This window comes from Bombus affinis, chromosome 4 (assembly GCF_024516045.1).
Source record: "Bombus affinis isolate iyBomAffi1 chromosome 4, iyBomAffi1.2, whole genome shotgun sequence".
Classification (NCBI taxonomy): domain Eukaryota; kingdom Metazoa; phylum Arthropoda; class Insecta; order Hymenoptera; family Apidae; genus Bombus; species Bombus affinis.
The window spans coordinates 3,362,462-3,390,068 of record NC_066347.1 but is presented as its reverse complement, the minus strand read 5'-3'; the positions used below and the strand labels follow the sequence as shown (position 1 = coordinate 3,390,068).

The 27,607-nt window shown below is 33.3% G+C and overlaps 1 protein-coding gene and 1 long non-coding RNA gene across 4 annotated transcripts in view; one reads left to right on the top strand and one right to left on the bottom strand.

The window, feature by feature from the left end:
• Window positions 1–26,358, bottom strand: part of LOC126915773 (uncharacterized) — a 139,750-nt gene extending 113,392 nt beyond the window's left edge. Inside the window, exons 1-2 of one of the 3 annotated variants that reach the window (XM_050720776.1) lie at window positions 26,194–26,358; window positions 25,308–25,446 (exon numbers count right to left, since the gene is read on the bottom strand). In XM_050720776.1, the coding sequence (XP_050576733.1) occupies window positions 25,308–25,412 (105 nt within the window). In that variant the 5' untranslated portion in view covers window positions 25,413–25,446; window positions 26,194–26,358. Of the gene's footprint in view, window positions 1–20,924; window positions 21,143–25,307; window positions 25,500–26,193 lie in introns of those variants that run through there. The other 2 variants (XM_050720775.1, XM_050720777.1) reach the window with 2 other exon arrangements.
• Window positions 21,344–24,149, top strand: LOC126915792 (uncharacterized). The gene is made up of 2 exons (XR_007710331.1): window positions 21,344–21,670; window positions 22,668–24,149. It is a non-coding gene; the product is annotated as an uncharacterized LOC126915792 (long non-coding RNA).
• Window positions 26,359–27,607: the final 1,249 nt, after the last annotated feature.

Below are 27,607 nucleotides of genomic sequence, written 5' to 3'. Positions count from 1 at the left end.
CTTTGACGCAGTAATTGAACACTGTCAAGTTCCCTAAATCTCTTTATCGTTGAATCGTTCTGTGCCTTTATCCCCGATGCTAAATCAGAGCTGCTGGTTACAATGAAATTCCATTTTCCCAGTAGATACAGTACGCTCGTGGCGAATATTTTTCGTTGGAACCTCCAATAGCAATGTCTGTCACCTTTAACTCCGTCCACCTTTTTCTCTGGTAATATCTTGCCGATTTTACAAGGGCTTACTCGAATACCCGGAAGAGGGTGAGAGGAAAAGAAGATAGAAATGGTAGACGATATATTAGATGGAAATCGATTATACAGTTTAAAGATGTCTACGATTTCCGTGGAATATCAGCGAACCGTGCTAACAGGCACGATATTAAATTGGGACTTGATTTATAGCCAATCAGGAAAACAATAGCGCTTTGTAAAGTATAAATTGCCTTTTTTCCATTTCAATGCTGTATTGCGCATAAACGTAAAACTCCGAATTTATGTCAAATTTATACCATTTATGTTTGTAAATTTATATCGCATAGTTATGAAAATTCATATTATTTATTTTCATATATTTAAACCATATATTTATTCTTTTGAATTTCAAAAATCATAAAAAATGTACATTCGTAGGATATATTTATTTTCATAATAGGTTAATTGGCAATTACTATCCGCCGTATTGAAGTGTCTGCAAATAGAGACTTCCTACGAAACAAGTTTTACCCCAATAAATAATTCAACGTACCTACCTTATTAAAAAATTGTTTTATTGTATTGTATTTAGCGTCCAATTTACATTTCTCTTCACTAAAAGAAAAAAAAAAGAAAATTTTTACGTTCGTACTACTTGCGTTTTTTATTATTTAAACTTTGCAATTATTAAGTAAAAAGTTCTTATAACAAGTTGCGCAACTTGCACTTCCTTCCACGATTTCATCGATTCAACTGCTTCGTCTCTCGAGACTGTGATCTTTTCTCCCCCGTCTATCAACAAAATATTATTCTTCGAGCAATGATATAACGTTCATATTCACGCGTCAAAGGCCTGAATTAAGAAAGAAATAACAGAAATCTGTCATAATGTATCAAACAGAACGATAATCCAATAATATAGGTTTCACGTTGGAATAAGTTGTTCGTCAACAGGGTCGAAATCGCGAGAGAATTGTACAAGGCGTCCAGAAAATCAGAACAATACCTGGAAAAATGGAAAGGGTAGAACAATTATTGGCTAATGGTAGTAAACGTCTCCAGGCTCGTGTTCGGATACAAAGAGAGTCATTTTGAGTATCTCCTGTATAGATATGCAAATACGGCTTATTGGAGAAGAAACTCGCTATAATTCGAAAGAAAGGTCATAGACAGAATCTACCGCCGAAGCGGTTCCCGGCTGCTACGCGACACCCTGTATATTACTGTTTCATTTCATCCTAACAGTGTCTTTAGCCTTTCAGTTCGTTTCTATCGACGAAACACCTTTTTTCACGGAATAGCATGACATTGATACACGCAACTGTGAAATTCGTCTGTCGAAACGCTGAGTCGAGAAAGTGGAACAAACCAACGAGGGTATGAGGTGAGGAAGCCAAGACGAAAAGAAGGATCAAGAGCGTGGTGTCTCTACCCTTCCTCGCTGTCTTTATTGATGTTTATCTTTTCTTTTTGTGCAAAATGTCTCCCGTGTGCAGCTTCTCTCTCCCCCTATGGCGAGCGAGGCAATCTCCTTGTTGGCTTTAGCATTTCCTTTCAGCGACGATACGTCGCTTTGAGGAAGCAGTTTCCACGGTCCTCTTAATTTGTGCGCGTTATCTTTAGAAAGTAGAAATTCGATCCCAGACTCTGTTTCGTCTCCAGATCAGCATTCTCGACATACCATCGACTAAGAGTAAACGTTCGCTGTCCTCGAAAGGACTCGTAAGGTGACAATATAATTGTACGGAAACCTCGAATAAGGATCTATAGCGTATTTTGGTCAGTGTTCAATTAGCAGTAAAATGTGTCTCTACACGTTGCTATCGATCGTTTTACTACCCACAAATTGCAGATATTTTGTAGGGAAGCGATGTATTCACAAAAATGAATACTTTTACGCAATGTTGTAGATAGGGGTACATTCAATACTGTTTGAGGCTTTCGGATGTGAGTCGTAATAAACGATAAGAGGAAAAGATTGCCAAACTGTCGTTAACGTTGCAATCAGTGATCTGAGGATTTTTATGCATTTATAAGAAATTTGAAAGTGAAAAAATGCAGGGGATATTCCCAAAAATATGAATTTGCATAAAAATTCACGGTCTGGTAATTATCTTCGTTAGGGGTCGAAAATTGCACTGATAACACGCAGTTCTTGGAAACCTGATGAAACTGGTTGTACTGATATTAACGAAATGTTGGGATCTTTTCTTTTTAAACGCGGTTTATATTGTATCTAGAAGCGTCAGGCATAAACGAACAGCATATTAGCAATGTTATCCATAATAAATTAATCCTGCTGTTGTTCCCACTTCCTCTTCGGATTTGTATCTCTTTAGATATCTCTTTCTCTTTGAATATTTTATCCATAAAATGCGTAGAACACGCGAAAAGTAATATATTTATTATATCAAATATTAAAATCAAATACAGAGTAGGTATAGGGGACGGTCAAAAGCTAATAGAAAAGATCAGGAGCGGAAACCTTGAGTAATGGGATAAATATTGGATAGATGAGGAAAGTAGCATATGTGTGCTGTAGCATTGTATGTTACACGAGGAAGGTTGAGAAACGCTGAAGCACCTAATTGAGACACGTAGGGAACTGAAAAGGTGCGAATGCAGGTTAGAAGATATAGTGGAAAAGTTTCTCAATGTGGAAGTAGTAAGATGGCTGGCGTATGCGGAAAAGAAAAAGAAGCGGGAAAAGATACTGGAAAAAAAAGATGGTACAGAAGGATATAGGTGGTTTGTCCGGATGAATGTCCAGATTAAGATTTTATGTAAAATACGTCCATCTTATGGCCGAGGAGACTGAAATTAAATTATTATTATTATATACTAAAATCAACATTCAAAAATTAAAAATCTACTATATTTTAATAATATTTACTGCAATATAATATCCACGTTATATAAACTCGACCCATGAAAACCTCAAGATTCTCAGTATAATGTTGAACACAGCAAGCGCGTTAGATTGAATCTTACGGAACAGTGTAAGTTAAAAACCGAATTTTTCAATAAATATGCTAAATGTTTGTGAAATTGTTATTCTAGGTTTTGATTCAATTAGCGAGAAAAGCAGTGAATACGAGGGTGACTTTGCATCGTCTTCGTTGCATCGTGATACCGGTGTTCAATTTATTTCTTGACCGAGTCGCACGAGTTTTTGATGTCGATCCAAATAGACGGCTATCTATGTCAGAAGACAGCGTGTTGTTATTATATAATAAATTAAAAATGGTACAATCTAGACGAATGACTGCTAGTAAAATAGATATAAGCGACGTGCTTCGCGAACAAAACAAAATATCATATTATTGTAATGGTTGCTGTGTAGCATATTTTAGTTTAGACGAACGTCGAGTTGTGACATTTTGTTTGGGATAATTGGACGTTCTTCAACTCGAGCTAGAAACTTGCACGGAGGATAAATTAATTCCACGTAGATTATTTTGGCATGCAAGTAGACAAAGTATCGGATTTAGGATATTGTAAGTGTCGAGTTGTGTCGTTATTTTGAAAACTTTGACTGTGTATTATGTAAAACATCGAATAAAAGTCTCGAATGTTCTATTCCTTTTTCATTTCAATTTAGTAAAATATTGTATTGATTCTACATTGTTAAATATTACATTAATATTACATATATCGCTATAGAAAAACTTAATTTTCAACTTCTTAAACTTAATTAATAATTAAAATAAATTGCTTCCACGAAACGATATTTGTTTTATCTAAATACCGAAAACAAAAAAAAGAACAAAAAAAAAAAATTAGGATCAGAATTTCTACAAAATAATACCTGTATTAATAAATAATAAATAAGTAGAATAAAGAATTATACCAATATACAAGTAAGTATAATAGCAATACTACAATACATACATCAATTAGATACTTCGATTCACCTTAAAAATAAATTTGTTAACCGATTATAACTTAGAATACAGATTATTTTTCACAATACCAATCGCGACGTGGTGTGATTCGTTAATGTTAGATTTCATGAAGGAATGACTAGTAGAATTTCTGGTTAGTAGAATGTATTATGCATCATGTTCTCTAATTTTGTGTTACAATCAAACATTGCAAAATATATTAGAACAAAATAGAAACTGTGCTCTTCTATTATTATCAAAACAAGAAATATCCTCTTACTGTATTACAGTTCAGATACCTTGCTCCTTTGCTCGTTTGTTATGCATGAGATTATATTACCCCTAATGTAATACAAACATATACTAATCAAAAGTAGTGGAAGTAGAAAGAGTAGATCTTTTCCCTTTGTCTCTCACATTTAACAATCTGGAATAAAATATCTTTGGAAAGTGAAATGATAAACGTTTTATTATGCGTAATACGCAGAAAATGTGCAATTCTATTTATCATGCGTTTATTCACGGAGAATTAATCAGTAGTTTCAGTCAATGAGGAATCTGAGGAATTCTGTATCTTGGCGAACAGAGTTTAACCTGTCAACGATTTACAAAACCGCATTTGTAAAAGTATAAGCGAAGCGACATTCATTATGCAACAGTTTGACAATTTATTAAAAAGCTAAATCGAAACTTAAATTGCTCTGGTGACATTCGTAAATGCGCTCTTATAATTTGGCGAAACCAACACGTACACAAAAGAAAAATTTATGTCAAAAGAAAAAAAGGACTAGTTAAACCGCTACCGGCGACAAAAATAACGCATTTCAATTAGAAGCGTTAAATTCCATTTCGAAGAGCGAGCCAAAGTTATTTATCAGTGCGAGCGTATGGCGCCACTATTAATAAAAATAATATCACTAGCCATGATCGAAGAGTAAACGTCAAAACAGTAGTATTACCGCGGTGTAGGTGAGACATACAAGTCGAAAATAGTTGTTCGCGATCCGCCACCGCGGACGCATTTAGACGGTCGCGCTAAACTTAGATTGTTTTCTGAACAAACGAGTTAAGAGGGTCCGCGTGAGCACGAGTGTGCGTGACGCGCCAGAAAAAAGCCTCGAAAAATCAGATTTACGGGGTTTTGCTTAACCAGGTTTACGAATCCGATTAACCGGTCAATTAAAAACCAATGTTTACACTGATTAACCAGATTTCTTCGCCCTTTCGAATCCGGATTTTTACGAATATGTAGCTTTGCTGAAACATAGTTACATATTTTAAGTATGGAGTTTTTATCTCATCGTAAATTAATGCTAGGTATAAACCTACCACGATATGTTAAAAAGTAAAATTTTTTTCAACTAAGATATTTCTAAGAATAAGAGATAGCGTTAGGGTTAGATAGTTAAGAGGTACTTATATAATCATAATTATAAAATCTTTTTTATAATACGTTGATAATGAATTAGCTAATAGCAAACAACCAGTAGAATATTTATAAATGCATGCAGGTATTTTTTTTCCTTATTTTTTAAGCATAGAACGTAATAAAATATTAATTAGCGCAACATAAAAGATTAATCAAAGCAATGTAAAGGATTATCAAATAATGTAAATAAATAAAAACAGCTTACGGATATTTATATAGACGCAAATATAGGATAAAACTGTTTTTTTATCTCGTGAAGAGCCTTTTGTATAATAGGTATAACGTTAAAGACAACGTATAATCACTGTGATTTTTAGATTAAATGTTTCGAATCTCGATTCAACATTGCAATTTGTTTTTAATAATTAATTCAATCGACTTACAGAAGCAAGATGTTGTAAAACGATTTGATAACAACTATTATCAGAATTACTGATAACATGCAAGAGGAAAAGAGAAGTTCAAGTATTTGACTTTCCATAAAATGTAGCAACCCATTTTCATAATCCAAAGATCTCCTATGTCAATCTACTTTTAAATGACATGGTTTTGATAAATTTCTTATGGATTGACAATCTTTGTTTATATGATTACCTTTGCAATGCGGACAGTCGAGTAATTCAGTAAAAAGACAAATCTCATACATAGTATCCTCATAATTAATGCGTATACTGTGTGGAATCTTACGTAAATCCTTGGAATCGACGGACACCTGCCTTCTAAAACTAGTTACATGATCAGATCACAACTAGATACTCATCAGAAGTCAGAATGTGCTTCTCACCAAGGTTTCTATCGGAGATGTTTTCACTTTTGGTACTCACGTAATACATACCGAAAAATCAATTACTGTTCGCTTGAAAATGATCTTGCTTTATCCCTTTATTCCAAATTAACATTCCAGAGATGAATACACACAAAGCACACGAACAAGATTAACAGATTAACAATTGATGAGTTAGCTGCGACGATGTTTCTCTTGAACTGAAAGACTCGGGAGGAGGAATTCGTATGGTTATTCAGAAAAAATTAGCTGTATCTCGCGTATTGTGATACACGTATCGTCGTGCGAAGAAATTTTAAGTTCAGTAGCAATACGTTACAAGAACTATATGGCGATATCACATCAATGATGTCAGTAAGTGATGAGTAAGCACTAATGTAACAGTCATTCTAACTCCTTATTTGTCAATTAAGTTCTTAATTTCATTTAATAAATTTTTCCGTACCATCATCGAGGTTCACCCTTAATCTGCCGATGTCCCCACCACGTCATATGTTCCTATCTTGTTTTATCTCGTGCGACTGCGAGTATATGTATGTATATATACAATGATTATGATTATGGGCCTATTACAGTTTAATTAACGCTCCGCTTATTTGTGTTCATAAAATATTCTTTATTTGCATTGAAAGAATAAAACTTTCTGAATTAAGATACTTAAGGTACGTAAGTAGAAGTCAAATGCATATGATAAGGATCGCTGAAGAGGAATACAAGCAGAAAAGAAGTCACATGCGGCTCGCGAGCTGCGAGTTGCCCAGCCCTGCTGCGGAATAATCTGACGCAAGCTTCTGCTTGGCATTCCAAAAAACCAAATTCCATAGAGAAAAACTGCGACACGCAATGAAGTGAACGCGAGTGTCCTCGTTCGTTAGTCCACGTCCACAATGACATCAGCCTGACAGGCAATAATGTTAAGTAATATTTACTAACAGGCAGGACCGACCTCGGGGTCTCTGAAGAGGCCACGAATCGTTCCTAAGGGTGCTCTCGCCCATTCTCTCTCGCTCACTCACTCTCGTCGAGGGCGCAGCCACCATCAACTAAATTACTCGCGAGAACACGACCTCACTTTCTTTCTTTCTCTCTCGTTTCCCACGCAGAACACTGCCGGTTGAGAATTTTGGCATCCGCACAATCGCGTTCCTGAACCGTCCCTTCAACTGCCGCATTCCAGCGAATTTATATCGATCTGCTGCTCGATTTTGTGTTCAGCTTGTCCTGCAATGTGTCGTATTCGTGAGAATCTGTGCTTCTCAAGCTGGCACTTTCTTTCGTGTATATGTGAATACGTGTTTATTAATTCGTGTTCTCGTCAGAGTCTCAGTCGAGAAGCATCTTCCTCATGGCGTTCTCGTGATGTTTTTGTGAAACTGTATTCCAAAATCCGGATTATCACTGTGGTTTCTGATCCATATCTTAGTCTTCTTCAATTTTTAAAAAGTCCAAAGTAAACCGTTGAACAGAAGCGCGAGTAATCCTCATTAGAAAATATGTATCGTAAAATGAATTGTAATCGGTGACTTGTTGAATATGCTCAAATGTCGACAGTAAAGCGCTGTTTTGTTTATATATATGCCTCATTACGGAAAGTGTACCGTACATATACATACGTGATAACCGATGCAGTATCTTGATGACTGAATTTATTATTGAATAGAAGAAGATAAGTTTGAACAAATCGGTTAGTTTCGTGCGACAGTTCAAGATCTAAGTGTCATAAGTTAACATATCCGATATACAGATTGATATGCACAACAATTTTCATAATTTGATTATATCCGTCATTTCCATTGTGAATTTATTTTCGTCTTGATGTACATTATACGACACAATTGCTTGAGAGATTAAAGTATATTTCTTAGATGTAAAGTGCAAAGATTACAAGCAGTCTACAAAAATTTTCGTAAATATCTACAAACACCGATGACTCACGTTGTCATCCTTAACCTACGTTAATACCACTTCCTATTGCAACGTGTTTCTAAAAAAAAAAAAAATAATAATCTAATCTAATCTGAAAATATTTATATGGTTCGAAAAATCTGAAATGATTAGACAACTAAGCAAAACGGTGCTGTGAAGATTTCATTTTGTTGATAGCGAACGAATGTTGAACGAATATTGTTCGTATAATGCAACGTTAGATATGGATTCGCGTAGATCTCATCGAAAATGAGATTCTATTGCATCGTCGACTACCTTGTCAGGACATCGTAATTCCTCTCTTTTCCGTATTAAATCGCGTTACGCATCGATTTCACGAGAGCATATCGACGTATGAAGTAGAAGGTCGACCATAAAGTTTATGGTGCGAAGGAACGACGTATATTTATCTGTGCTCTATTCTTTTCTACGGATCTCGTTACGCTTCGTCTAGTTCGAGGAACGGATATTCCGTTGCCCGTGAAGCTTCCAGCGATATGTTTCTATTAGCCGTTTTATAATTGAAAAGATGAAACATATATGCCATAAAATAATAGCAAATACGTTGGACTATAGATTTAAAGGTAAATACAATATATGTAAAAAACTGAACTTTAATAAAAAAAAATGCTAACGTTTTAACGCTTACAATTAATTTTTAATTTACACGATATACGCGTAAGAGATTTCACAACAAATTACGTGCCATCAAGATGTATTCTCATTTTTGGATCTCGTTGTATACGCTTGAAGCGGAACCAATGTAGGCATTTGATATAGTAACATGACGGCGATGTCGATCGACGACATAAGTGGCACCCTCATGATTCTCACCCATCACTCCGCTCCACCCTATGGACTATGCCATTGATTATCTCCCTCGCTCCTATTGTCTTCTCTTTGTCCGCATTTTCAACCTTGTCCGGTCCGTAACTGTATGAATTCCGATATCCTCGTTGTACGGCATCCCTGCAGCTTCCTTACAGGGTAACGTACCACAAAGCCTAAACATGCATTAGCAGCAAATGGTATCGTCACGTAAACTCGTTTCGGAACACCTACGGTCTACGCTGAATACGAACAAACTTGCGTTCACAATACGTTCGTAAGTGGCTTCAGCCAGTGAAAACGTTCTGTCAATTTCTTGAAGCCTTTAAGAAGACACGAATGCAGCTAATCAATCGTTTTAATACATTTTTTGTATTAATGAATATATAATATACTAATATATATATATATATATAATTTACATACATTTTCATAGTTATAAAAACACTTGCTTTATTTTATTTCCTATCTTGTATTTTGCATCTTCAGTATTAAAGACTTAAGATATAGAAATAGAATTAATAGCCAAGAAACAACTTTTCTAAACAAAAATTGTACATTTTTGAAAGTTGTTTTTTTTACACATTATACATAATGACAAGATACTTCCAATGTTATATTAACACCTAGACGATATGCACAGTGAAAGTAACGTAAGTATAGCACAAGTAGGTTACGACGAATTAAACAAAAAAAAAACTAAGTTTAATAGAAACGATCTTTTTTGTCTTCTTGAAGTGTCAAACTTTATTTTAATTCATAAATCATCTCAAGTGAGTTTCTCCGATTCCGGGATTACTTTATTCCTAACTTTCCAATTTCCTACTAGATTCAGTTTAGATTGTTAAATATTCAATATGTATCGTTGAAAAAAATATTTCTTTTTTTATATCAGTATCACATCTAGCTTTGTCACCGTTCTAAGGACCCACTGATGGTAATTTGCGCCTTACGCTTGCCACCTATTTAAGGTAGATACTCGTGCTCATATCATGGGTCATTTGGCACGGTTGATCAGCTGGTCAATTAAAAACCTGTGGTGGACGTCAGTGATCCGTGATATGAGCAGGTAAGTATACCTTAAATAGGTGATAACCGTGAGGCGTACATGGGTATCTGATAAAATTCTGCAACTCTAGACACCGAGAATACATTGCGACACCGAACCTAAATCCATATAAAACTCACGAGCATATTTATTTTGTTATAGTTTAAATCAGAAGCTTTTTAAGCTATGGATCGCGTACAAAAATTACAAGATCTGGACAATTTTTGCGACTACCATACACCAGTGAAATGAAAAATGTCGCTCATCTGTCATCAAAGGATCATGAAAAATTCACTGAGCCATTAATCGACATAGATATAAAACACCTGCTTTTTAAAAAATCATGTAAATGGGTTTTTACTTTACTGGAATTAGGACAGAATTTCCAGCAATTTCTACAATAGCCTTATAACCTTTTATACTACGTATCTATAGCAAAACGAGGTTTTCGTCATTGACGATTGTAAAATCAAAATATCCATCAATTTCGAAAAACGTTGAAGATACTCTGTCATATCAAATATTCAGCCAATATTTAATTCTTTATGAAAAAATAAATTAGCTCGTTTGTCTCGCCGATATTCTTTGCTTTTACCTTAATAAATAGTAATAAGTAATAAAATTATAAATATAGCGAAGAATTGTTAAGAACTAAACTTCTTTGATTTATTATCGATTAACGTTTTGTTTGTATATTTATTTTATGTACCTTCTCATGTATATAATTGTGTACAATTTTCCCAAACAAAATGCGATCGCGAATAGAAAAGGTTCAAAAAGCGCTGGTTTAGATTAAATTTAACATTTTTTGTACGTCCCGAATTCTTAATTATTTATTAATTCGTAAAAGTCTAAAATACGTTGTGTGGTTGTCGTATTTGTTTCAATCGCATAATTTTACCACGCAGATATTATTTCCAACGAACCAATAGTTTCCCGTATTATTTCAAAACAAACCAATAAATCCGCAATAGTAAAACTAGTCGTTGAAAAAGTACGTTACATCATTTCGCGAATTATTATGATTAAATGTACAATGTTCCGAGAAATAAAAATACACGCGGTTAAAGCTTCATAGGAGAAGCTAGCGGAGACGGAAGAATTTGACAAGGGTCGTTTCTTGTTATAAGACCCTTGTATTATTACTCGCACATAAAGATTCCGTAACAGTAACGAGTATAACGAGGACCATTAGCAAGAAATCCGTGATAAACAACTCCGACGAGAAACCAATAAATGATAGATTTCTTCGATCGCGGTACGTTTTAACGAAAACGACGGGAGACCAGTTGTCAAAGAGGAGAAAGAGAAGAAGACAAGAGAGGAAAGTGGTAGTCATGCTGGAAGTCTCGTTAAAACGTCTTCGAGACGATTCAGGATGGAAGGATGCTACTTTCCCATTTCCTCCTCGTCTCATGATTTGCTATCAAAGACGCCATCTTGAAAGCGCTTTAAATCAATTTATTAGCTTCGTTTTTAATCACCCGACCGGAGCGTTCGGACAGTCCAGGACGGAGAAGGAACGACACCGCGAAGAGAGGGACCGAAAGAAATTGCAAGACAAGCCCTTCGATCGTGAAAATATTTCTCCTTCAAAGATGGTGTCCTTCGCCTCTTTTCCCTTGCATCTTGATTAAACAATCCTACGGCATACCGAGGGGCTTGTCGTTTCGAAATTACCCACCGAGATTATATTCCAACTATTTCCGTTATTCCTATAGCACGCACGGTGTCCTGTGTTTCTTCGGCAATGAACGAATTTTTAAGCGAAGGAAAACATTGATCCGTGTTCTGGATCGTTATCAGAATAGTGCGAATTTTTATGCATACCCATATTTTCCAGAATATAATTAAGAAAGTAGAATCTCGGTAGGAAATTGTTTTATCTGCCAAATACTGTAGACACCACTGTATTTTGGATATTTCCTGCACTTTTTCATACTATATGCAATCTTGGCGATGTTGCACTTTCAGATTTCCTATGGGTACATGAAAAACCGTGTCTAGTCATTATGAATATATACTTTGTATTATTTACTTTAGTTATACTTTGATGTATTACGTATTACACAACAAAATTATTATTAATTTTTCTACTATATTCATTCGAATGAAATGAATTCGTAGTTAAATATTTCATCCACGTGTTTAAAATAAATGTTTGCTGCTCAGGTATGAAAGTTGATTAAAACGCTAACTTGGCAGGGAGAAAAAATCATTTCTTATATTTCACGATCTCATTTACAATGGATCAATATGAAATTATAAGGGTGTTTAAATAGTAGAATTTAATAATATGATGTTCGAGAAGAATTCAAATAATAGAGATACTTTTGAAAGCAATAGTTGAGAATAGTCTCAAGAATCCAGGTCTCTGAAGTAGATGAAGATCTTCATTATGCGATCGTTTCAATATCTTAAAAGTTTTTGTTTTCGCACGTGGTTCTAACATTGAATAACAATGACTTCTTATTATTATGAACGACTTTTTTTTATAAAACAGTTCGCTTCAAAGAGGTAGTATACTGCCATATCATGGGAAACTTTCTTCTTGAATCATCTGTTTAGAGATGTACGGAAACCATCATTAACTTGCACGATATTTCGATATAGAGGGAAATTGCAAAGATCCTCTCGTATGAAATTACAATTTTATTAAAACCGCGCGAGGAATTTGAAATTTCAAATTCCCTGTGAAACAAAAGTGATTATAGGAGTTATTGAAACGCATTTTCTTTCGCGATATATAGAGTAATCAAGTTATCTACACGCTCGATTCAATCTCTCTCTCTCTCTCTCGCTCTCCATCTCTCGGGAAGAGGTCTATATGAGGTTGTTTCGTGACAAGGTAAGCTAAAGCAATTGCGTTTCACCAATAAGTTTAGTCAACGATCACAGAAACGCACTGAATCCCTTTGATCTTGGCATTGATAAACGAACTTGCCTTGCCAACAAACATTCCCCAGATTTCATCGTGCGAGCATCGAGCACCATGAACAATAAACGAGCTATAATTCAGCTATACCAAGCTCAGAGATAACTAGTTAAGTCTGGAAAATTAATTTAGTGCAAACGGGACACGACTGTGGTCAATCGGCTTATCTTTCCGTTCCTAAAGAAATCTTTTCCACTTGATTGTCAAATAATTTCATTTACAATTTTCATTTGTCATTGTTGTATATCAAAATAGAAATCAAAGTGAAAATTAGTTTCTTAATTAATATTTCCTCGCCACTGAGATACGTCAAATCAATTACGTATTATTAATTACTTAATTATGTCTGTTCACATGCTCATTATTATTCGGTCGTTCATCTTTTTTTCTTTTTTTAACATGAACATGTACATATTAAATTGGCCAATACGTATAAGTAATGTCGAATTCTTTCCGAAACATTCGTTTCTGCCGCTCTACTTGCGAAATCAACAGTCTATCGATAAGCTATATAATGTCCGTACGATCTATAAGCTGACATCTCGAATCTTGTGCAATTTAAAAAATAATTCATTACATTTGTTTACATTTTTTTAATGTTTACTTTGACTCGAAGATGAACAGCAAGAAGACGTGTTTTCGTATTTCGCAATTATGACTTATAATTTCATAGGTCACATAATTTCAAAGGTAAAAATACTGTATAAACAGCACAAAAGATGTACGTGGTGTAGGAATGAAAAAATGCTGCAAAGATAGTTCACAAAGTTTCCTAATGGAGATTTTGATCTTGTCGATGGTAAACGACTGTCGAGATCGATAACTATCAAATTTACAGTCTAATAGTAGTAGGAAATAATCAACATTAACGCACAAGAGTTGGCTGAAATATTAGGAATATAGAAATTCAACGTTGAAGATCATTTGCATTAACTCTTGGTATAGTTTCATACCAAAAAGTCTGACATTACCCTCTAGTCAATCCAATATGTGTATGTGTGTATATATATATACACATATATGTATATATCTCTTTAAGGGAAAAAGATTTGTTGGAAACGGCGAATCGGTGAATTGTCAAACGGTGAAACGAAAAGGTAGCAAAAGCAATTTGAGAGTTACATTCACAACAGGATGAAACTATTTTCCTGCGTACTGATACCTTTCTCAGTCTCAATTTCAGAAATGAACTTTACTCATTACCCCATCCGTGATGAGACTGCGTAAGTCCTTCCTCGACATCGGCTAACTAATGCAATTTTTATCTTTCACGATGGTGACAGTTCTGGCGAAAGATTTAAGATTATAAAAGAAGAAAGAAGCCTGCAATGAAATGATACACACAAGAGTTGTTAAAAAGCGTTAATTACTACTGCTTGTTACTGTAAAAAATGTTACTGTAAAAAAATCTTATCAAGTTATAAAGCTTGAGGAAGTTCTTGAAACTTACAGTTTGGATAAATTTTTATTGAAATTTTAACAAAAAAATGAAAAAAGAGCAGAATACAAATTTAACTCTGTTTATGTACAGAGGATCTTGCTACTAATTATTTTTGCGATTGAAAAATATTGAATACGAAATATATTTTCTACGAGACATAGGCAAATTGTAATTGAGATGAAAATAAAAATAAATAAATATAAATAAAATGAAAAATAAATAAATAAGTCATTTCGGCCAATTTGCTATTTTTGTTTTGAAAGCAACCCAATTTTATGTTAAGATCAAATAAATTATTTTGCAATAATTTTTCGTTGTAGTTAACGATTTTTATCGAAATAACAAATAATCTATAGCGTTAAACACTGTGTTTCAGTTATGAACAATAGATCCAGATTCTACAACGTAATAGCATACGCTTTCAAAATTCTCCTCGTTTCAGACAACTTCTACTTCTGGCACAATTAAACAAAATAGGATCAGATATTATTCTCCCGGTTTATTAGTTTATATAAAAGCAAGACATATTAGTATTATCATTAATTACATATTTGAAAAATTGTAGAAGAAGAAGCATTTAGTACCGATTTGAAAGTTTCAATCAACCTCGGCCAGATTTCCTTTAGGCAGTACAAAGGGATGCAATTTCAAGTTAAAAATAAAAAGGCAATCAATAAGAAAAGGAGATTGGCTATGAAAATTGGCTATGTAATGCACGTGCTCGTTAGAGAATCATATTCTTCGGTAGCATCGCGCTTTATTGAGACATGTACCGAAAATTCTATTTAGATAAAGCCAACGACAAGTACCGCGAGGCTTTATTCGCTCACCCTTTCGGATGGAACTTCCTGTGAGCTGCAAATCGATAAAAAGGGGAATAGAACAACGCGACACTGTTTCGTCGGGCACGGACATAGGCACAGGATTTTTAAATCCACGACAAGGAAAATGGAACAGCTCCGGAATAGAGATTTCTTTAACAACGCAGCTAGAATAGAGCGAAACAAAAGCAGCGTTGTAGCAACATTGAAACAGGTGTTACAGATCTTTCGATTTCGTTTCTGCTTCTTATCCGGGGGGTAACTTTCCAAGATTGAATCTTAAACTTTGTTCAAATAAAACTTGAATTCAAGCAATTTAGCTGGAAATTTATCTAATCTGATTTCAAGTAATGGATACTTAATACGTTCAATGACGATATCGATAAAATCTATAACATCATTTTAGTTTTAATATTTTTCAACAATCTAACGTCGCGCGTCCGAGTTACACTTCTAACTAAAACCAAGTAAACGACAATTTTCTTTGATTCTTTTCGTCACAGAAGATAGAACAGGAATCGTTAGAAATCCTGTCGCATTGAATGTGTTGAAGAAATGTCACAAAATGCTGATTGTTAGTATATATAATTTCTATTGAGAGAAATTGCAAACTAATTGTTACAAATTCTAAAGAAACGTTATTAGAAAGAATAAAAATAGTCAATTTGAGTAAGGAAGTCCGATCAGAAGGAGAAATCCTTTGGAACTCGTTAAATTAACAGCGAAAGTTTCTGTACTAAGTAATATATAAGTGAAATAAAAGAACATAAAAATCCATTTGTATATTTCCATGTGAATTATCGTAATACAGTAACTTTATTCTAGTAACTAGTAATAGTTACAATAAAAAAGAAGATGCATTTTAGGTATTTCAATAAAATTTAAAATAAAAGAAATCTGACTAATCAGAAAACTCGATTAAGTTGTAAGTACCTAAAATTGTTGCTTTTTCTTTTTCCTTTAAATGTTACAATCGTGCACATTTTTATACATAACTGTGAAATAGCATGTATTAGTGTCCCAGATAGTGTAAAGGGAACAAGGTTACAAAATATTTTCGAGCATATTTTAATTTACGATCAGGTGGCAGATAACGAATCTACGAAAACAAACTACTTACAAAATTAGATGAGAAACGGATCGTTTTTTGTAGAAATTATATTCGTGCGTCACGTTGATACAAATGAAAAGGAAGAGATGTTCCGTGATTTCAGGATTTTCAGGTCAATTCGCTGAATCATTGTCTGGCAAAACAACCCAGTAAATTTATGTTAATTTAGTTTATTCGTGAATTTACTTCGTGTTCTAAATACCTATGTTTCCAACGTGTTTCGGGAAAGTTTTAAATACTACATTTAACGTAATCGTTTAATAATCATGATTTTATTTTACAATTTAGTATGTAATTTTTCTTGAGTTTAATTTTCATTACGACAAAGATAATAAAACTTATTATTTAGACATTGAAAATGGATATTAAAAGTTAATTAAAAAATTTGAATTTGAATTAAAAAATAAAGTTTTCAAAAGTCTATTAAAAATATCAATAGATTAACAAAAGCGAATAAAAGATTGTCAGAAGATTAACAAAGAAATTGCCTATACGAGAAATATGCACATCGTATCGAACAGAATGATTTTTCACGTAGGATGATTCTTTTCTCACAAAAGCTATACGAGAATAAACCAGTGTTTGCTGATTTTTAATCGGATAATAAACTGTTAAATGCTTGCAAGTTAGTTTTTCTATCGCAAAATATCGAAACAGTTTTATCTTCGTTTTAACTGAGGCCATGAAGTTTTTTGTGGAATAGATGTAATAAAGTCTGAAATCAATTTTTATTGACATTTAAAAAATACTTTGAAAATGCGTGAAAAATAGATAATCTATCTCTAATTTGTAACAATATTGAATATTATTGCAAAATCTTTCTATTATTTAATAGTACGTATACCTCCAACGATAAGTATACTCGTATCAATAATATTCGATTGATCCTTTCTCTTATTCTTTTTGGGGCTATGAAGAGAGAAAATGAAGTTTTATTAAAAAAGAAAAAAGAAGATAATTTGAACAAACTGTTACATAATTAGATTCTTCTGACAAACGTCCCGTTAATGGGACAACGTGCATAGGTTATTATATAAATAGAAAGATACAAGGAAGTATTTATTGATCGATATAATGAAAAATAAAGGGGGCAGAAGAACGTGTGTGAACGAACCATAAAGGCGCCCTTATTATGTAGTTTAGTTTATTTAAACAAAGGATCTTCCAGCTTACCTGATTTTAATTTAAAAGATTAATGTAAAAGAACAAAAAGTCCCATTTTTTCGATTTATTTCCATTGAGACAAAATTAATTAAAAATTTAGCTTTTGAAATTAAATTAAGAGTTACAATAGAGGTGGTTTCCTATTTTATTCCATTAAAACGAACAGAAGCGTACACAAAGTAATTTCCATATTAAGGAATATATTAAACTCGTAAATTCGTGATACAAGTTTAATTATTAACTACAATGTAATTATTCCTCTTGAAAAACTGATTTAATCCGCAGAATACGAAGAATCCAAGTATGTATATAATTTAATGAAAGTTCAATCGACTATAGTAATAGCGCAACAAAATGTCAACCGTGAACAACAATCACCTTAAAATAATTCGTTTATAGCAACCCTTCGAGCTATCTGACCGAGTGTTCAAAGGACGGACACGTATTCTGCTCAACAGTGCGTAATCAACTTTTTTGCAAACTCCTAAAAACGCATTTACGCTTACGATGCATTTTGCATGCACTTCTGTGCATAAATTGTTGCTCGTTCCAAATTATTTTTCGGCTCTTACGACAAAACGACAGTAGTTTTCATTTTTACAAAGAGATTCAAATCTTCTTTCATTATAAACTAACTCGAAGTATACTCGCTATTCGTACTACGATATTTCAACATAAAACGGCTATATCGTATTGTATATTTATTTGTATTGTATATTGAATACGAACTATTGAGTGACGTAATGTTTTAGTTTAAAATAGAATTAATACATCATTCTTTGACTTGTCAGTTTTGCAATGTTATACGTACAAAAAAATGGTAACACTGTAACTAACGAACTGAATAATCTAACTATGAATATAAGTAAGTATAGGATTTACATGATTGAAAAACAATGTTATTAATATAATATTATATTTATAATATTAATATAATACTTCAAATGAATTCGGGCATGCTACTGAATAATCTTCGTTCTTCCGCATTGGAAAATTATCAAGGAAAAATTAATAACAAAGAGTTATCAACTGTTAGATGAAGTTAAAATAGAGGGGAACAGGTAGGGAATGTGATATCCAGTATAGAATTCCAAGGTTAAAAGAATTGTTACCATTGATAGAAAAATGGAAGGGAAGTAGAAACTTCTGGCTAATTTTATACTTCTCATTATTTTGTAGAAATAAATAGTATATTACGCGTTAAAGTAAACTAAATTGTAAAACAAAATTCTAGTGTTTTTATTAATTATAAATGAATGAAATCACAGAATAGAGTAAATTTTTAATTAATAATAATTATAGCACGTTCAAGTATTGAACTCAGGGAAATACGATAAATTTAAAATGCTGAAATAAAAATTGGATATTTTCGTTGTAACTACCTTGCTCATTGACGAGTTGTAATTTAATTGCTTCGAACGATCTTGTCATTTTAATAATTGAAAATTGAAATGCTCGGAACGTCTAAATACGATATTGATGAAAACGAGAGAAGCTATAAGAGAGATGCGGCTCATCTGCAAGTGGCATCGATTTCATTTTATAATAACGTGCAATGACCATGCTCATTTCATTGTTATATTCACGGCTGAAGTTATCTGATTACCGTGTCATTTGATGAAACTTCCGACCCTCTCTATTTCTATCATCCGTCCATTGTCATGGTTTCGTCCAGTTGAACCGATAAGAGAAGACAAATCATACTTTAAATTACAAGCATAATGATACCATCCAATAAAATGTATACACTTTATCTTCAATTCATAAAAAAATTGTAAAGAGATCTTTTAATATTTGTTCAACAAATCCTTGGTATATATTGGTACAAAATATTTGTAGAATTTTTCAACAACTAACAAATTCTCCTTTATTAACGTTATTTAGAAGATTAGGTACACTAATGGTAATAAAAGTTACTTCTTTAAAATATTATTCCTCGTTTAACGTAATTATAATTAAAAAGTAAGTAATGATAAATTGTTCTTTAAATATATGTAACTTTAAATTAACGTTAAATACACGTGTACTGGTAAACAATGTAACACATTATACCTTGTATAATTAAGATTAGAAGGCAAATAATATGTTAATTCACTTTACCATTTGAACGAAGTGACTTTCTTATATTCCTTATTTATTGATAATTATTTTCCTATTGCTTCAATTCAAAAATCTGATTTCTAAGGAACAGATGAATAATCATACGCATATTCCGGTAAACCACCTATACCTCGCCTATAACTTGTAACAAAAAACAAAATCATGTTTAATATTAAGCGAGTTAAGAACATTATAAGAAACATAAAACACGCGACCGGTACAGATTATGAAGTAATTCTTCGTATGCTTTGCTCATAGATTGTCTATCGTGAACTGTACGTCGAGCGTAAAAACATAATTCTATAATACATAATACATAATACGTAATACGCACAAACTGAATCGATATTCCGCATATATCGTAAAATACAACAAATCCAGTAGTCAACGCGTAAAAAAATTAACGAACGTCAAACATTCGAATACTATCTATCAACCTTTTAACTCTGTCATAGATAAAATGAATTATTTTCCACATCAATTGAAGTCATGGGTATAGAGAATATAAAAATATGTTTCCATTTCTGCAGAGTTATATATATGTACTGCTATATACATATGTGCATAAACAACCTTAGAAAACAAACAATTCCATTCCATTCAATGTCAATTTAATAAAATATATTGAATATATTCGACGATAAGAACCATAACATTAACCCCTTTAAAGAGGTAAACGGTTGTACACAAAAAAAGTAAACTAATTTTAATAAAATAAGCATATGTGCATCTATTAAGCACTTGCTTTGTCTCAAGCTTTCTGATTTTTAATTTCCGCTCACGAAAAAGTTATAACTTTCCAAAAAACATATATATAGATATGTATATCGCACGACGATGTATCGCGAACGAATCGAATGTCAACAAATATGGCAGACGATGAGAGAGAGAAGTCGCTCGGATCTATCCCGCAAATGCAGTCTATACACAATGAAGCTAGGCAATCGAGGCAATCGAAGACGTTCATCGAACCCGGAGGCATTGTCGCGCACGCGAATCGAACCAGTGTTATGTATATAGACGGTAACTAAGGTGTATACGTGTGCACAAGTATGTGTACGTGTATATAGTACTGATACTACATGTTATGTGAGTATGCATCAACACGATGTGCTGAAACACAACTTGCCTCTGCTTTGTCTGTAATCACACTAGCTAGAGGATAGAGAAAAGGAGATTTGGAGTGGCGGTGGTCGCGCGTCTTTTCGGTTGAGGAACGTGATACGTCGTGCGTGCTCGTGCGTATTCGTACTGCGACTCACCGGGTAGGGAGAGAACTCGTCGTGTAGGACCACCCAGCGACGAGCGTCGTGTCGGCCCCCAAAAGACAAGCACGTGGAGTACGGTATCATGGTGACGGCGGCGACAAGAAGGGGGCGTACGATCCGCTCGAAGCTTGTCACCGAGGACGTCGCTACTAATTGTCGTCCGCCGTTGTCGACACGTTGTATTTTTTTTTTTTTTTTATTATCACGTCTTTTCGGCCGAGCACGTTTGACGTTTAGCGGCGTTAGTAGAACGCGCCTCGCGCCGCACCACCGAACAACCGAACGGGTTAGAGAAGCCCACGATGGAAAACAAGAGGCGACCGGCTAGCCCGAAGGACCACGAGACTCGAGCGTAGCTAGGGAATCACGACAGCTGATTGGTCGACGGGAGTACCACCGCCGTCTGCCGACCATTGCGCGCAACCGCATCCGAGAGATCAATGAGACTCGAGCCGAAGAAGACACTCACCTAGAAGTACCCGAACACTCACGAGCGCGTGCGAGGTTCACCGAAGACAGGACTGCCTAAGAATCGGGTCGCGGTGCCGCATATAGTCGATACGGAGCGACGTTTTACGTTTGACAATTGACAATTTTCTTCCTCGATAGCTTCTCTTCGAGAGATAAATCGCCTGACATTTTCTACTCTCTAACGCACACCGTATATATAATATAAACATATGGACATATGTGCTGCACATATTTTTCAGTGTTCATTGCTACTAATGGTGCTGAGATTGGTATGATTGTGATTACTCGTCGATTATGTCATTTTCTGTTTAACGATTATAACATTTAATTCGGTGGTCGATGAACGTTCAACCCTGCTACGCTCATTCAGTTATTTTCAACCAAATTATATTTTTCTAATGTTAAAATATTTCTTCACAGTTTGGAAGAAATATGAAAAACGCCTTATTGATTTTTCGTTTTCATTGTATGTTAAACATCTTCTTAAAACATTGTAAATTCTTTTTGTCTTCTAAAATGAGTGCTAGATTAAAGTATAAAAATTCGAGGATTATGATAGGATTAATCAACCGATGTTTAGCGAGCAAAAATCCATTTTTATAGTTGCAAAAGTAGTCGCAATTCGATGGAAGGAATAATAATAGATATAGTCCTTATTCCGGGAAGTAAACAACAATAAAATACGTTTATGTTTGTGCCTATACACTTTAGGATACGTTATATATCGTTGCATCCTTCGTAGAACTGAATTGCGTTTTCCGTAATGATTGCATTTATGAAGTTGACTTTAGCGTACGTCACGCAGAAATGTACGTGCAGGTGGCAAGAAGCTGCCTGGTTTAAATTTAGCAATATCGCGTGCAACTGATGCATTTTCGCAGGGTTAATTGATTTGACCTGAAGGAATCGTCGGTGTTGTCAGTAAAATATCAAACGCACGCGCGTTTATGAATATTACACATAATGTTTTGTACTATGAATATTATAATATTTCTGAAAAAGTTAAATTCCATTTTTTAATCTATTTAGTAGATTAATTATTTTTATTCTTATCTACTAAATGTAACTGATTCCTTTCATATATTTCCATTTTGTTTAAATACTCAAAAAAGTCAGTCACTACCAAAGATTTGTCATTTAATAGAATAGCTACGCGTTATTTTTAACTAAAATCTGTACGATAAAAGCTGATTATGTATGAACAAGCGAGGTTAAGGGATGCGTGCACCACTTGTAAACGTAATTCCCTGGCCGTTTGCATTACAGATCACCTCAAGGACGATGACGCACACTACTTCCTGAATAATACGGTCCGTGTTACGTCATTGATAAGACGTCACGTGTGCTTCGTGACACAGATGACGAAACACTGTAAAAGGGAGTAATTCAAATGATGGCGAAAAGGAAAGCTAGATGACGTAAAACTCAAAGAAGGAGGATGAAAAAAATGTCTTTCCGATAAAAAAAAAGCAAAGAGGAAATAAATAAGATCTATATAATACACAAAATAAATAAAAATCTAATAAATATATAAAATGTAATAAACAGAAAAATTTAGAAAGACAAAAAACAATGGAAAATAAAAGAATAGACGGGATAGCGGTGGAGGATATGACGAAAAAAATATGAAACGTTAAAAAAATGAATGCGAAAGAGATCAACGAAGGTAGAAACTAAAATAAAAGAAGCATAAAAGCAATGACAAAATGAAAGATAAAGATAATGGAAAAATCAGTAAACAGCAAGTATATGAAGTGAGACAATAGAATGAAAAGAAGAAGAAAGAAACGTAGGGATGCTGAAAGACCAAAGTGAACGGAAATAAAGGAGATGGCAAAGCGAAAGAGAAACAAAGCCATAAATATAGTGTGTGAAAAGAGATGGTAAGTAAAAAGAATAGCAGACAGGAGTGAATGGGGGAAATAAATATAAAGAGAACAAGAGAGAAAAACAAGAAAAAGATGAGGGTTAATGAGACGAAAAATAAAATGAGTGAATAGGAAGGAATCGGGGGGGGGGGGGGAGAAGGAGGAATGAATTTCATCATTTAATTTTAGCACGATCGCGTGCAGCCGATGGCTGCCGCAGGGGCATGTCATGGCCCAGGGAGTCGCTTGCAATATCGATCCTAACTTCACGCACCTGAAGCGCACCTCCTCTCCCATATGAAAGGAAGCTTGTTGCCGTTCCCGTTATTACAGCTTATCCCTTCGATCATTCTGATCATCACATTCTTTTTTTTATCCTTTAACACCTTTTATCCTAATAAATATCGTACGTTGTCTACATCTTATGCAACAGACATTTGACAATAAATAGTAAACAAGCGATTATTGTATGAAATTATTCTCAGATTTGAACATCTGGTATTCTATATATATTAGACTGCATCGTCTCAAGTATCGTTGGTTTTAGTTTCTCCCATTTGCTAAGTACTCTTCCAATAAATTTAAGAGGCATTCTGAATTTAAGTTCGCGGCATTCTTATTGAAAAATTTCGCACGCCAGAAATAATGTCCCAGAAGATTATATGGCGTTCTCGCAATAGTTCTCATGAATTCTTCGGAGTTTGGGTTCGAAATATTCATCGAGCATAGAGAATAAATTTGAAAGAAAAAAGCACTTTTAATTTTACTAGATTCAATCAGCATTAAGTCTATTTGTGTTGAACCGCGGTTGATTTTAATATTAGTAATAATATTATAATATATTATAAAATATAACATTAATAATATTAGATAATATTAGTAATAATATTATTATTACTTGGGAATCGAAATAATCGGAATCTTACTATCTGCAAGAATATGGAGAATATTAATGACAGAATTGCCGAGAATTTAATTTACAAAATTCGAAGGAAATAATATTCATTTAATGCCCGTTATATTATATATTACATCAAAATCTTTTCAACGATTATGATTCTAAGATCGCGTTTATAATATTGACGTATTATTCTTTATTATGACGTATGATTATTGACGTATTATTCTTATTTATTATATTGACGTAAATATTCAGCGTAATATTTAAATAAATCTCTGTTTTGTAATGTTTGAACAAATTCTGTAGTCTTCTAATTACATGGTCATAAAAATATGAATTTGCATTAAATATCTGCGATCCAATTATTATAAGAGGAAAAAGGAAACTTGAAATTAGATTTAATTTCTGTCTTCATATTTAACGAAAGATATAACTTTTAAATCTTGAGATTGTTTTAAATTGTTGTTGCTATTCTAGTTATCCATCGACAAATGAGCCGAGTTAATTTTAACACGAGGATTACCTAATGTTTATGCACATGATAGATCGTATACGTTCAATAGAAACGTTCCTTTGGAGCCAGACATATCGCGAACATTATTCAGTGTGCATAATACAAAGACTATGAAACGAGACTTCTTTTATCATAAATTATATTTGACGTTACATTCTATATAAACATTTAGTTGCATACGAACTTTATGAATCGATCACATAAGAAACCTTACGTGTTCTTACCATGTATTTTGTCTTTTATAGTATCGACAATTTTATTCATTATCTTTACGTACTTTAATTTTTACATCTTTTAATAAAGCTATCATATCAGTGGAATTTCGCTACGAAATCAAACAACGTGTTGAAATTAATTTTTGGAACATAAATTCTATAATTAATAGTAGTATTTGTCATATTTCGTTTTCTATAATAAAGATTTATAATATAATATAATTTATATTTACATCATAAAATGTAAATATAAACCTACTCATGATTTTATCTCAATAAATCACTGATTTGAAAGTAGATTTTTGTACGTCTGGTGGTACGTCTAACAGTTATGTTATGAATGACATGTTTATTCTTCCATTAAAGATATAAAAACAGGATAAAAAGTCGGAAAAAAAATTGACTTACACGAAGGAACGTCACGATATCTTCTGAAATAGTAACTCCGCCACGACGTGCGAGAACTTTCGGAGGAACTGCAATGTCCAAAGCAAGTTTCGATAATTCCACCATAATGGTAGATGCTTCACTGATTCTCACCCGTTTTCTTTAAATTAAAAATATATGTATCATACGACTGAGTAAAAAAAGACATATGCAATATCGATTCCACTAAATATTTAAATATTTTTTCAGACAAATTTATTCATTTAGTCAAACATGCAATTTACACGTCCGTCGAACTGTATGATGTTCTCGATCATGGTAAATAAACACGTTCGATAAGATCATAACCTCACTTTCACTTTTAGTTTTAGTTTTAACCATAGAAATCCCATAATTATGAACCATAGATAGTTAAATATGTACATTGTATGTAGCAATTATGAGTGATATCCGATAATATTCTTTTTAAATAAGAATATATTGATTTATTAAATAAAATTCCATTGTAATAACTTAGAAAGTGGTTAAAAACATATTTGTAATATACAAGACATTTGAGATTATCATTATGAATGATAATTAATATTCAAAATATTTCGTGATATATATTTTAAATATCTTTTATATGACAAACATATGAAAAGTATAAAATCGAACAATTGTTTTGTATATTTAACGCGATACATACCAACGATTTTTTAAATTCAAATGTCGATTGTATTTGACGAAAGTGAGTTCGTGTAACTACAATGAACATGTTCGTCACCACACTTTTGCCGCCGAAATTTTTCAAACTAATTTGCTAATACCAACTTCAAACAAAAACTATGAAATAACATGTCCAAATGAAACATTCCAGCTTATTTCGATATTATCCTTTTCACACGTGGGCGTGTTATGTACTTACTGATCTTATGTCGATATTTTGTTTATCAAGACTTGATCACCTTGGCCTCGATACACATTGTAAATTGTGCTTTACGACGATTAGATCAAAAGCGAACTGATTTATTGTTTCGCTTTAACGAATACAAGAAATAAATTTTATATTAGCTTGCACATTAAGTTTGATGTATTAGCATAATTAGCATTGATAACAAATATGCACACGGTGAAAGATACTAACCTAGTATAATCTGACCTTGACCCAACAAATTTTCATACAAATAGATACTATAACCATAGACTAAACATAGAATAGATCTGAGATGTGATGCTTTTCCTTACTCGACTTGGTTTTTTTGTTTTGAATTTCTTATCATTTTCATACCATATGCGATATTACCGGCTAGGTATAAAGTAAGATTACTACATGATCTAACTTTGGTAATTAAATGGTTACCATTTGATTTAGTACTTGGCGCGTACACGCTTCTTATGCTAGAGTGGAACCGCAGATGAGGTATTTCGTCGATAGTGGAACCAGAGTAAATCCCTATCTTTTGCAGCATTTGGTCGCCTGGTGTAGCACTTATAAAGATCTGGGGGATAACTCTCGATCCGGGCGTGAGCATGAGCGCCTCTAATTTCGTCTCTGCTGTTTAAACAAAGTCAATTATCTTAATAATTATGTATCGTAATAGTTAAATTATTATTATATACTATGATTTCACAATAAAAATTCTTTGACATGAATGTTTACAGAAAGAAACAGTTTTAAATAGCTACAACCTATACCTATGAGTTACTATTTCACTGTATAGTATAATCTTCTAGTATAATCTGGTATAATATTTACATCTTAAATCAATTTTGTTTCTTCTAATATATCTAATATTAAAGAGTAGTATTGTTTGAAACTAGTGGTTTGGAGTTAACAATATTTATGTTGTTTTTATACGATTAATAAAATTTGAATCTCATAAAAAGTGAAATTAGATATACTGATAAATATATCATATCCAAAATTGAAATGTCAAATGTAATAAATGCACGTTGAATATTATCTTCGACTTTTTATATTGCGCATGTGCATTTTGAATTTCTGAATTCAATGCGGGTATAGTAATACGTGCGTTAGAAACCTTTATGATTTTGTTTCAGTTGGCACTATTTGTTCTTAATACATACGTATCTAATAGTATCCATTTATTATTTACATGCTTGTTAAATATAATATTTTCTTAATCCACATATATATGTGTATACATATATAAGATTTGAATAATATATTTAAGATTTAAAAATACATAAATACATATGAAAATGGACCCGTACTTTCTGTATTTTGTGTAGATTCAATTACCAATCCTGTGAAGTATAGTCAATGTTCGTCTCGAACCAATATTAAATATTCCTTTCAACGAACCATCTTATTACAG